At 41.3% G+C, this 13,254-nt stretch overlaps 3 protein-coding genes across 3 annotated transcripts; 2 read left to right on the forward strand and 1 right to left on the reverse strand.

Annotated features, from left to right (window-relative positions):
* Nucleotides 1–2,140: 2,140 nt before the first annotated feature.
* Nucleotides 2,141–3,545, forward strand: EAF01_008990 (uncharacterized protein; the record flags this gene model as incomplete). Its single annotated transcript, XM_038917246.1, has 4 exons — nt 2,141–2,204; nt 2,280–2,317; nt 2,368–3,271; nt 3,319–3,545. 4 exons carry the CDS (start codon nt 2,141–2,143, stop codon nt 3,543–3,545), a joined length of 1,233 nt encoding a protein of 410 aa, XP_038767640.1.
* Nucleotides 3,546–9,004: 5,459 nt separating this feature from the next.
* On the forward strand, nt 9,005–9,196 carry EAF01_008991 (uncharacterized protein; the record flags this gene model as incomplete). Its single annotated transcript, XM_038917247.1, has 1 exon — nt 9,005–9,196. One exon carries the CDS (start codon nt 9,005–9,007, stop codon nt 9,194–9,196), a length of 192 nt encoding a protein of 63 aa, XP_038767641.1.
* Nucleotides 9,197–9,948: 752 nt separating this feature from the next.
* On the reverse strand, nt 9,949–11,949 carry EAF01_008992 (uncharacterized protein; the record flags this gene model as incomplete). The annotated part of the gene is made up of 3 exons (XM_038917248.1): nt 9,949–10,128; nt 10,194–11,623; nt 11,674–11,949. The coding sequence occupies 3 exons, from the start codon at nt 11,947–11,949 to the stop codon at nt 10,110–10,112; spliced, it is 1,725 nt and encodes a 574-aa protein (XP_038767642.1). The 3' UTR covers nt 9,949–10,109.
* Nucleotides 11,950–13,254: the final 1,305 nt, after the last annotated feature.

Raw genomic sequence — 13,254 nt, forward strand, 5'->3', positions numbered from 1 at the left:
GGATTAAAGGGTGAGGTTTTTGAAGGTGTATTATAAGCGTATGCATGAGAAGTGGATTGGCTAAGGTGAAAGAGCAAATGAAGAAAGGGGACAAACGACCTTGTAATTTTGTACGAAGAGCAGCGCTATGATACATGAAAGATGAAGATAGATGGATGAAACAAATGATACCATTCGTTTCTGGTTGCGTATCGGGATTGGTTAGTCGTTTTTTATGAGCTTAAATGAGGAATAGTGGCTCATTTTGTATTTTTGATTTAGCTGGGTCAATTCATATTCAGTGTTTGAGTGATTTAGAGAAAATGTGCCAATAAGCACAATGAACTAGAGGACGGATTACTCAAAATCCATGGTGGCACGCTTGGTGGTGGTAAAAGACGTTTCAATCTTCAAGGTAAGAACACTGCGTCGATTATAAACGAAATGTACGTTTTGAAGCAAACAAATAACAAAGCCTGATCACCACAAGCAAATTCAACAATAGAATACAAAAACTCCGCACATTCCGATATATCCAGCCCAGTCCATTCCTTTTCTATCCTATCCACTTCGATCTTTTGCATTCGACAACGATCACAACAAAAATTGTCGTTGAAACTAAAAGTTCCACGCCATCACTCCCTCCTCCACATCGTCTGGATCCAAATCAACAAACGGCTTCAATCTCTTCGTGTTAATTGGCTTGGCCAGAAAGATATCAATACCGTCCTAATTTCAAATAATTGTATCCAGTACTCCTCATCTTGATAAGCACGATTACGCCTCCCATTCTTTTAGCTGTAATCTGTGATATGGCTAGCCGACGTATCGGGATCACATCCTATCGAGGAATGCAGAGTCACGATAGTCAAAGTATTCTTTCTGCTTGTTTATCGTCTTTTTTGAAGTTTGAAAATTCGATGGGATATCGATATTTGGTCTATCATGGTAAGACTCCGAAAGGGATGTTTATCGAGATAAATAGTGCATGGGAGGTATCTTAGGATTAAAAACGTGAGGAAAGTTGAAGGATCATGTTTAAGTGATTCCACAACTTCATGTTGCGATAAGATCATTCAAATTTGTAAGTCAAATTGTAATTCTGAATTTCAGATCCAATGTATCTTTTTATAGCCAACTTTCGGGGAAATTTTGTCTCCGGAACGAATACGACTTCTCCATTCTTCGCTTCTGCTTGTGCGGGAACTAGGCAGTAAGGGTTCTAAACTCCATTGGATTTTATTCAATGATCAACAAATCCGTTTTAATTGCGTACAAAACGAGAAAATGTTCACAAGCATTTGTTCTCGGTTTTCAAAAAAGAATAAACAAATGATAGAGGCGAAGAAGGGCAACTAGTGGCTTACGGACACTACTTCCAGTCGCTGATGGCGTTCTAGTTGGGCAAGACGTCGAGGCGGCATGTATAGTGAAGTACTATTTGCACTTGGAAGGTAATCCGAAGTAATCACGGATTTTTTTACGAGGAGAGACGCCAAGGAGTGCGGGGCGAGCCGCAAGTAATATAATGTGTTAGTCGACCGGGCCAGAACATTCTGCGAGAGATTCTTCCACGTACACCTCCTCGCCGTCCAAGCCTGCTAAGGTAGGTGGACCATATGTACTGGACTTTTCGAGGTTTCTGCTACCATAATCATCTCTTCTGATTGCTGTCTTCGTCCTCTGGTTTCTAATGCAAGAGTATTGCATTGCCAATCACGGATACTACCGCTTGTCCTGATCTAATCAACAATGATTAAAATGAGGTTTCATTCACACAGATAATCGAAAGTGGATGCTAGAATACTTCCCGCTACAATTAGAGACTTCCACCGATACCAAAATGTATCATGTACCCGCGACTTACAAGATATCATTCACCGATGATCAACTCTTCAAAGACAACATGAATCGAGTTTTCCAATCAAATCCAATCACGATCTAGATTGATCTGCTACTAAGGCAAGAATCTTGCTTCATTGGGTTCCGATGTAAGTAAACAATCATCAAGGATAGATTAGTTCCAGGGACGTGGTTTTTCTTCCACAATAACTTTGAACTGTTGTATAAGCGACTCTCATCGTCGACCTTTTAATACCCTCCAAGTCTTGAATCTTTGATTTCATTTCCTTTTCGTATCAATCATCATCTCAAAAAAGTTATGGGGGAAAACATTCAAGATTCCCCGCTAGGTCCATCAGACCCCGTAATTATAATTGGAGCAGGTAGGTCTAAACTTGGCCCTGAGAATGGTCCTTGCGGTTTAAGGCACTTGCTCACCATTCCATGTTGTCTCATAGGGTGTACAGGCCTTGCCATAGCACAAGGACTTCATAAAGTTGGTATACCTACCATTCAGCAACGCGCAACTGCTAATTGCAATATTAGGCAGGAATTCGGACAATTGTATTCGAAAAATATGCCGGCATATCAATTCCTGGTCAACGGGATTGGAATATGGGGTTTCATTGGGGAATGAATGCCTTGAAGACCTTGATACCCGAATTTGCCCTTGACGAACTGCAATCTTGTCAAGTCGATCCACACACACCTACGAAACCCCTGGATACTCTTGCATTTCTCAATGGCTCAACAGGAGATGTTATGTTCGCTCCAGAGATTCCATACTTCCACAGACTACGACGATCCAAACTTCGCGCACTGTTGACCCAGGACCTCGACATCCGATGGAACAAACGAGTGAAAGATATAATATTTTCAGATGATGGAAAAAGTACAACTTGTGTCTTTGATGATGGTCAACATATAACTGGCAGATTGGTAGTTGGTACGGACGGTGCGAGATCGACTGTTAGAAGACTACTTCTAGGGCCTGAACAATCGTTGAATACACGACTTCCATATGCTGCTTCGTTTGTGCAAGCAAAATATACTCGAGAGCAAGCTCTTCACCTTCGCTCATTTCATCCACTCTTTCTGGCTGCACCTCATCCCGATAATCTGTTTGCATTCTTTGGTTTGCAAGATGCTCCAGATTCGGAGAAGCCAGAAAGCTGGACGTTCTTCTTTTTTATCTCATGGAAGTCAAGTGTTGAAACTCAAGATGCAGAATCTAAGATATTCGATAATGCGGCAAGGTTGAGACAAGTTCGAGACATGGCCAAGGGGTATGCGGAGCCTTGGAAAAGTGCATTTGAATGGTTACCGGAAGATCAACCAGTTTGGTATTTTGGACTTGCTGTGTGGGACCCGAGAGAAGAAAGTCATCGATGGGATAATAGGAATGGAAGAGCGACATTGGCTGGTGACTCTGCTCATCCAATGACTTATCGTGAGTGCCAGTTCTCTACACGAAACTATATACTGACCTGTCGATAGAACGTGGTCAAGGTCTCAATCATTCCATCACTGACGCCGGCAATCTTGTCGAACTAATCAAAACAAATGTTTGTCAAAGCTCTGCCATTGCTAAGTATGAAGAAGAGATGGTTGCTAGAGCTGGCGAAGAAGTACATCTCAGTGTTGTCAATACAACAATGCTACACGACTGGTCAAAGGTATTAGAAAGTCCGGTATTCAAAAAAGCTTTGACAAAGCAGTCATGATCGTTCTCTTCATTCCCTTCGACACGATCCAGAGAGATGTTGCATGTTACTGGTATGAGAGATGATGGATTTGGGATTTGATTACCAACGATCATAACCAATTTTATCGTTAATGTCAAGGAGAAAAACTTTAGAATCCTACAATGTAGATTTTCATTTTATTCCAAATGTTCAAATTCCACGAAACTGAAACCTGGCCTTTCTATCGTATCTTTATTCGCTAGTCAAATCTACATTCACGTATGTATCTCTCAATTTGTAGAAGTGAGAGCCATCATCTTCTAAAGCGTAATAATTAGGTAGCATTGTCCGAGCATCTCCGTCCGGTATGACTCTTAATTCCCATACCCGTACAAATACATTATTTTTCAATGCACTCTGCGACTCGGAGACCTATCAGATACATGAAAGGAGTAAGAACTAAAGAAGAATTCACCGCAACAATTCTTCTTGCTTATTAACCCCCACATGATTTTATTTACATCCGAACCCATGGAAAAACCATCCCATTTTTCTAGACATCAAGAACACAGCCCTATCTTATTATTTCCCATCACTTTGATGTTGCATTGCATTCATGTATGGTAATCATGAAACCCCCGTGATTAAAAACGTGTTCCCCCTTATCCCGCAGAAATCTGACAACACCCCCTCTTGGGAAGCAAAACCCAAGAGTCCCGGATTCCTCCCCAACCTCATCCATGAAGCCGAGCCACGAGGCCAAGTCAACTGCTAGAATTTCCCATCTAGCTAGTGGTTGCACACCCTTTCCGTGCCTTCCGTACGCATGTCAACAAGGTTCCTCTCCCACGTATTTTAATATGGAAGCAAACGAGCCTCAACTTTGGGGACCATTGATTGTATTTACAAACGAAATGGCTTTTCAAGACGCCAGACGGCAAGAAATCATAAATGCTTATGCTAAGAAACGGTACTGTCATCTCGGGGCTTTCTTGGTTTCTTCTGTAAGCCTTCTTCTGCATTATGCTCTCTACGCTCCATATCATAGTGTTTGGATTTCTGTTGTCATCAAGCACTAGGTACCTAATGGTTAGAATGGCTATGTGAGATATAAATGACAGGCAAAAGATGTGCTAGGTACTGGATCTTTAGCAAACGAAGCTTAATACGAGAAGTACCGCGCCGTACTTTACCGGAAGGAATGGAGTTAATGCGTATACCGTGTGCTTTCACTACTTTGGTCGTTTACCGATGTACCCTCGGGAATATTTTCGTAAGATTCCTAAATGGATTAGGAAGAGTGACTGACTGGGATGTATCGATCCAGCCTCCTAATTTGGGTATTTGATACTTTAGACAGTTGAATGTGCAAATTGATGGCGCAAATAAAATATACTGGGTAAGTCTGTATTATGATCTTCCACTTGGTCCACTTGGAATGTGAGATGAATATTTACACACAAATCCATCTCAGTTCCATGTCGCGATGATTGCGCAGCCGTCGCTATTGCAATTTGATATTCGAATAAACTAACGTTTGGTTTCCACCTCCTTCTCCTAGATGCGATCATGATAAATCTCCAATGTAAGATCTCACAATATGATACCCCACCGGATGACTCCTCGGATAACATCACATACAACGTACAATTTGAATGGCTATTTCTGGCATACGATATAGCACGATCCTGGAATTACATGATCTTTGACTGGAAGAATGGAATTGATCGACAGTTAGGAATTTGTATCACAAAATTTGATATCTATTCTTGCCCTCACTAATTTGCTCCAACAAGTATTTACACAACACTAAAGTGCAATGTAGTATCTACCAATAACTATATAATTGTCCCTTTGGACTCTATTAATAGAAATCAAACACAAAACATTTCAACAGACGAGGCTTGGCGTCACTTCCACTCAGGTTCGATTCTCCAATCTGTCGCGGGCGCTAATTGATGACATCCGTAACCTATCAATCCTGTTTTCGCAATCCAAAACATTTCCCAGCTCTGATTTTCTTCCATCCTTCTGGCATCCACTCATTTTATTGGGATTTGCCCAGGCTTTGAACTGCCGATAAGCCCCAACGCTTATTTTCAACCCCCCCCCCCCCAAAAAAAAGTGTCTCTTAAGGCCTGATTTATATCACGAGGTAACGTTCCATTGTCGTGGAGATCTAGCTGCTCACTGCGGTGAGCTGTGTACTACTAGATAATTTTGAATAAGATTCGGAGGAACCCATCGGTGAGCATTTTGATAGAGATGATATTATACGATCTTGGTGCCAATGGAATTTCTGCTTTTGCCCATCGTGGGATGGCCGTATAGGAACCTTGGATTCAGGGCTTGGAAGGTCGAATTTGTCACAGTGGACTACTAATGATTAAGAAATTAAGTGGAAAGTTACCGCGCGATGCCGTGATGCCCGTTAGGATCTCCAAAGCTTGTTTTTTATCAAATTGTTCAAATCATTTGTCACGATATCGTACATTTTTCAACCTGGACACGACCGACTCGGTGATTCTCGGTGGACTGAAGAAGGCAGTGCTAAGTTGATGACCTATTCATCTCCTGGTTGCTTATTCATGATGATGTTTACTCAGCCAGAGCCCCGTACCAGCCAGCCTCTCCATCAATCACTCTCATCATTTTATGTGTTTATTCTCCACTTGCTGTCAAGTTTTGTTGAAATGGACAAAGCTTTCGAGTTAGTTCCTGGACGTGGAGAGTGCGGAAAGAACGAGAAACGTTCGGTAACAGTCGCGTGTCGTTTGAGATTCAGGGGTGACGATGAGAGGGGAGCGCTCACGAATATCAGGTTAGATAGATTACAATAAGCAACAAAAAGATTCGAATTTCCGAAAGTCTCTTAGTCATTAAAAATTCAAGAGTCAGCACACATTCTATCTAATTGTTGGTTCCATCTAATAAATTCTGGAATAACCTAGCGAGCTCGATCGAGAGACATGTACGAGTCCCCTCTGAAAAAATTCAACAGCAACCTAGAAATTTACATTCGGAGCAACGTATGTATAGCGAGATTATCCAAAATGACTCAATCTTCAAATGTGAGAATTCTAGTTCTATTCCTTATCAGCGGCGGTGATGAAATGATGCGAACTCGGGGTCGGGGAACTTACCAAGATCTGTCAGGATCTGGCTCTGTCAAATATAACTATAATTCAAAAAGATAATCTCGTGTATGTGAGTTTATTATTCATTGCGATAAGGTGGGGGTTTCTTCATGGCCATGTTCTTAGGTCGGACAAATACGGTAATCCCCCAAATGTCGAAAATTTATTCATTATGATCCTAATATATTATACAATATCCACCTTGCGATGAAGTGAGAATCCCGATCCGGGGAACCCTCAACCAAACTCCCATTGGCATGTTCGTACGAATCCCTTGTGATTCCGTAAAAGCACAGCGCCTGGAAGTCCTCGTACTCCTTTAGGAATCTAGACGGGTCAAAAGTATGTATCCACATATCAAAGCCTTCAGAATTTCTTATTTGGAACTTTCGGTGAATGTTATGAGTAATGACTGGTTCCGTTGAGAGTGATTTCCATCTCGTTATGTTTTTGAGTTGTCTGAAGAGAAGAAAATAGAGATAGTTTGGTACCGAGAGACATGGTAGTAAGCTTACGACGTTTTGGTTTGGATAGTATCGCCTGTTTGTCGTTTGTTCCCCTTTCCCTTGGGCTAAGGATAATTTGGAGGTGATAACTTAGACTTTAGTATTTTAATAATATAAGGCAAGTATCGAGATGCCCTGGAGATCCCTTAGCTGGGAAATGGATTAGTTCCGCGCTTATCACCTTGGCTTTCATTAGAAGAGCCGTTGCAAGTTCAGGTTCGGGCCAAGCAACACGTAAACAACAAACATAGACAAAAATGGACTTACTTTCAACATGCGCGTGTGCCACAGCTCTTACTTCTCTGAGTATTAGAAATGTTCCGAGAAGAAGCGGAATCGTGCATGCATATTACACTAGCCACAAACTATTTAGCCAAAAGAAAGATTGTTCCAACTCTTGTACCCACCATACACAAATCAATCTCTAACATGTACTAATTCAAACAATTGAACTGGGATATAAATAACCGACCTGTCAATAGCCCCTGCGAATAGATTAGATCATAGGGCTGAGATACACCGGTGTGTTGGTGAACACTAGAACCTTGTAGCCTTAAGGCTAACAGATACTAATTTTTAATCGAGGTTGATTGGAGAGCGGAGAGTGAGATTCGTACACACAACATAATACAATCCTGGAAGGAAACGTGTCGTGGACGATCGATGGATGGACAGATGAGATGTAAGGTACTTTACATGCATATTGTGTTGTATTGTTACTTTCCGTCTCTCCTCCGATGGATTCCTCTTAATTTTCCGACCAAAACACACATCCATAGTAGATATGCATCTCAAACTCGATTAGAGTTTTATGAACGATGAACAACAAGCTTCCTTTGCGCAGTGAATCCAGTTTCTTCACAAAATATTACCGTTATAAGAAGTCCTCTAAATAGACGCGCCTAGATAATCTCCGTTCCTCCAAGTGCCAAAGAAAGGGCATTGAGGGATCTCGGGAATGGGAATGGGATGGCGATGTGATGGCCATGACCATGACCCATGCCCCGCCAAAAGTACATGTAAGATTTAGCCATAAATCTCCACTCATAGACCAAAAAATAGAATTTAGGGGCATGTAATCACAACTGCATTTTTCTAACCTTAACTACGAAGCCAAAGCGTACAGAGCTCGGTTCACGAAGGAGGCTGAGAACTTTGCGAAGTACCCGACCCAACGTGATGGACTATCTCACAACTGGGTATCTGACATTGCAGCAGACATGTCCTTGATCTTAGCTTTTAGTGACCACTGGAGTAAGAACAAAACAAACGAGGATGATTGTGGATGGGCAGACCAGGAAACTTTAGGACGCTATGAGTGGATTTGTCAGGATTTGGTAGGTTATTTGTCTGGAGTTAATGTAGGTTCATTAATCAATTCCTTATTCCAGTATTTTTCTTACAATCTTACCTACCTGGGTATTCACTGCCTTGAAATACATTGTTTTTGTTGTGCTAGCGTGAATTTGATATGGATTTGCATGGGGTCTCGCGGGCTCCTCGAACTCCCAGAGTTGCTAACTGGGGCCAGAAGAGGATGAGGTGAGGCTTTGTCGTCATGATGAGTTGAGAATGCGATACTGTTATAACAATTTGCGAGCGCGGAAGAGGAAGAGGAAGAGGGAGAGTATATAGAGTGGCATCGTTTCCTACGTTGAGGTTCTTATTTCCATCATCATCAACAGCCTTCACAACAATACAAGACAAAGTTTCATATTACATCAAACAGACAGTCTCTTACATAAACTCACTTTTCAACGCACTTCAATATCATCTACTCTCTCCGATTTCACCTTGAAAAATTATTATATCAATACACTCTACTATCACATCAACTTCTAACTAAATCTCGAAAATGGCCGCACAATCTTCCACCTCAACCACCTACTCCACATCCACCTCGTCAACTCCACTCAACTTCGGACGAGGAGGGTACAATGGACCCAACAAGAATGACGAAGATGAAGACAGCTTCCGTCCTACCGTCTCTTCTCTTCGTCGCGGAGATGATGATGAGGAAGAAGATGGACGAGGTGGATACAACTAAATGTTTCTTTCTCTCGTCTCTTTATCCGTGATCAGATAACCTGATAAACATTTATTCGGTTAAACCCCTTCATCACATCATATCCACATCATTCTCGGCGGTTTGATTTCGAGCGATTGAGCGATCCATTTTATCTGCATAGCACGGACGGCATATACAACTATAGACTTCTAGATTGGCAACACAGCACATTAAACATCTAGTCTCACGACTACATCATAGCATTTTCCGGAGTTTTCAATTCGCATACATTTCTTGCTATACACGGCATTTGCGTCTCCACTGGCTTTTACTTTTCATTCATTTCATGATCAAGAATTTTTCATCCTCACGGGTTCTCCTTTACTTTCCCTACTCTTCTCTCCTTTCGCGACGCAAGGCATAGATTTCTTAGCATATACACGGAGTCATCATTTTTTTTTTTTTTTTTTTTTTTTGGCTTTCTTTCAATTCTTTTCTAGCATGTCCCGAGAATTTTTATTATTACGCATCTTCATTACCATAGATCCAACATGTTGGGGCTGCAATTCAGATTGGCGAGTTTGGTTGCATTGTAGACCGCATGCACATCGGGGGTGGGGTGGAACAAAGTTGATCAACCATTTGGAGGAGTCACAATTTGGGGGCGATGTTAAAATTTAAAGATTGGGATTGGAGGGATTAGAGGAACGTCGGTTGAGGGATGAATCATGATGATGCATTTGATGGTGTTTTCTAAATTTTTGGGCATTTCTCAGGTGTTACAGCATTGCATTACATAGAGCTTCTTTTTCTTCCATCACTTCTTCGGGTTTTACTTCATGTATTATTAATACATAAACATTTATACTTAGCAGAGATATATCAAATCTATATCTTCATCTCATTTCTATCGTCTAACTTGCAAATATGCGTCTTGACTCCCGTCTCGCGTCTACTTGCCAACACAGAATCTGGGGGCCAAAAAATCAGTCCACTGTACGTACAAGATACGAGAGGTGAATTGTGTTTCACTTACTTTTCAAAAACTACGCCTAGAACTTCTTCAACATCGCCAGCTTCACCCCTACCTGTAATTCGTGACAAGCAATTGGCTGCGGATCTAAGATGCTCAGCCGCCAAAACTATATCCGCTTCTTGTTCATGATCGACATGCTGTTGTGCCTCATTCATAAAGTCTAATAGATGGGCTGAGCAGGCTGTGAGAAGCTGGCGCTGACGCTCAGTAACACCGAGCAAATCCTCAAGTTCATTCGGAAGAGATGTCATATTGCCGAAAAGAGATACCATTTCGTCGACGAATTGGCCAATACTTCCTTTATCCGTTAATGCCTGAGCATTTTTACATGAAATTGACATCAACGGAACGGGATATTGATCAAATCTGCCCTTTTGAGACTTTTTGAAGTCATTTATAAGTTCTGACAGTATTTCAGGGGTGACTGAATCAGATTTATTAATAACGATCATGGATTTCGAGGCTCGAGCCGCTATTTCGAATGTTTCATCATCGTAGCGAATTTCCCACCCGGTCCGAATATCTGACCACTCTATACTGGCGAGGGCAATGACAAGATCTGACTCATATGCCTTTGCTTTAGCTCTTCGAATACCCTCTTGCTCTATATCCCCAATTATTGAGTCATTCTTCGCGCTTCCAACTAGTGTAACTTGAGTCCTCAAACCGGCTGTATCTGCAAACGTGCAAAGGTACCCACGAATATCTAAACCAACTTCGACAATATCCCGAGTAGTCCCGGCTTCTTGGCTAACAATAGAAGCTTCTCTACCAACGATTTGATTTAGTAGGGAACTCTTGCCGGCATTAGGTGGTCCTAGTAGAGCAATCCTAATCCCCTTCTTGAGTAATTCACCTCGATGACTTGCTGACTCATGTGCGGCAATCATTGTTAACATAATCTCGACTTGAGCTGTGACATTCGATAATAACTCTGCTGGAGATTCATCGAAATGTTGGTCCTCGGAAAAATCAATCAATGCCTCCAATTCCCCCCGCGCACATAACAATTGTTCTCGCCATGCTTCATATGTACGACCAAGCTTCCCAGAATTTCCTCGCACAGCAGCACGCCTTTGTTGCTCTGTCTCTGCAGATAATGTATCACTCAATGCTTCCACTTGTGCCAAGTCTAGCCTATCATTCTGAAACGCTCGACGTGTGAACTCTCCAGGTTCAGCATATCGGATCTTCGCAGGCGAGGTAGATTGTGGAATTGCTCCCAGAACTGCTTTGACTGTAGCTGGACCTCCATGCACATGCAACTCGAGGACGTCGTCACCAGTGACGGTTTTCGGCGCGGGCAAATAAAGAACTAAAGCATCGGAGTCGAGAATGTTTAGAATCGAGTTCGCCGGTTCATACAGTGTTCTGACAGCGGCATATCGTGGTTTTGGGATCGATTTAGATGGACACAAGCTGTGATAGATCTATAATAGTCAATATCAAAGACTCATCAAGTGAAAGGAAGGTACCATACATCGAGGCATGCGGAGCCAGATATACGTATGATAGCTATGCCGGCTCTGCCAGACGCCGTGGAAAGCGCGTATATTGTATCGTCTACAAACTCAATTTTACTTTCTGCTTTTGTGTGTAGAAAGGTCTTGAAAATTCCAGATTGACCGGTGAATATTGAGGAAATGGCAGGTCGAGTCGATGAAGAATAAACCCTCCGGCTAGTATTTATACCAAGCCTGCGATGAATGACATTGCGCCGTAAGTGCCTGGACCTTGAAGGTACACTTCGAAGCATTGACAAGCATAAACTTTGAGAAGCTTTTCGATTGAGTTCTCAAATGAATATAGAAAATGTCAAGACAATGAATAGAAGTGCCGAATAAATTCCACCAGCTCGCGAGGACTGGAAACTTGCACATCTGGTTTGTCTATTCCACCGGAGAGTATTACCCCGCTCCCGGTGAGCTTGTCTATTTCCGAGTTTGACTTCGATATAATTGCATCGGGTGTCACTAGGAGTTGACTGGTATCTTGTAGTAAGTTAATACGATATTCATATAAAGCATTCAGTTTGTAATAACATTTTCTACTATTCTTATAAACATTGATGCTACTACTATAAATATACCCACATATCGTGAACCTATCTCGAGCCTATATAATCTTACAAAAGACGTCAACGAATTAGCTAACGTAATTCATCACCGAGTAAATCATATCACCAAATAGATTATTTTCACCTCAAATATTCATATCTTAATTTAACACATATTTTATTAATCAATTATTATATAATTAAATAATAATAAAGCTTGAATACTCTTAGCCATTAAAGTTATTCGAAAAGACAAAAAACTCAGCATTTAACGATCTGTCAAGCTATATAATATACCATATATAATACTACACTATAGAATGAATGGTTTTATTCCTTATATCGAATCTCTACCAAATAATAATAACCTTTTGAAATTAGAAAAGGAAATTATTATTTAATATATAATTAATATGAATATAAGAGGTTTTGTATCTAAACATAAGGGGGTGGAAGATATAGTGAATTATATTCTTAAATCAAAATGTTACGGAGGTACCCGCACCGCAACATGGATTATAAGATAAACCTAAGGCCTTGGTGTTGGAACCTACGAAAACAGCACTGTAGGGACAGTTGGATTAAAGGGTAACGAAAGATAGCGGTAACCGAATCAATAAGCAATGATTAAAAGATAGGTACCTATCTTTTGTTGGCACCTATCCTACAGTAGGCACAGGAGGGATAGCGGTTACAGGTTATCTAGTAAGCACAGGTTAGATAAGCAGTAGTATCATGTAGGTCACGGGGCAAGTGTCACGTGATGGATAGACAGGATAGGCAAGCTATCCAGGCTATCCGTGGATAGACAGGATAGACAGTCTACCCAAGCTATCCAGACGAGAACGAAGGTCTATATAAGGGAATGGGTTTCATTACAATGTAGAGCTTCGTGCTCAAGATCAATCATTAGTTTCATACTATAGTTACGAGAATTGCAACCAGTTACAACCTTATTGAATTCCTACTTGAAGTCTAGTCTAAACCACCTCGAGAGATCTCTAG

This window comes from Botrytis porri (assembly GCF_014898465.1).
Source record: "Botrytis porri strain MUCL 3234 chromosome Unknown BPOR_012, whole genome shotgun sequence".
NCBI lineage: Eukaryota > Fungi > Ascomycota > Leotiomycetes > Helotiales > Sclerotiniaceae > Botrytis > Botrytis porri.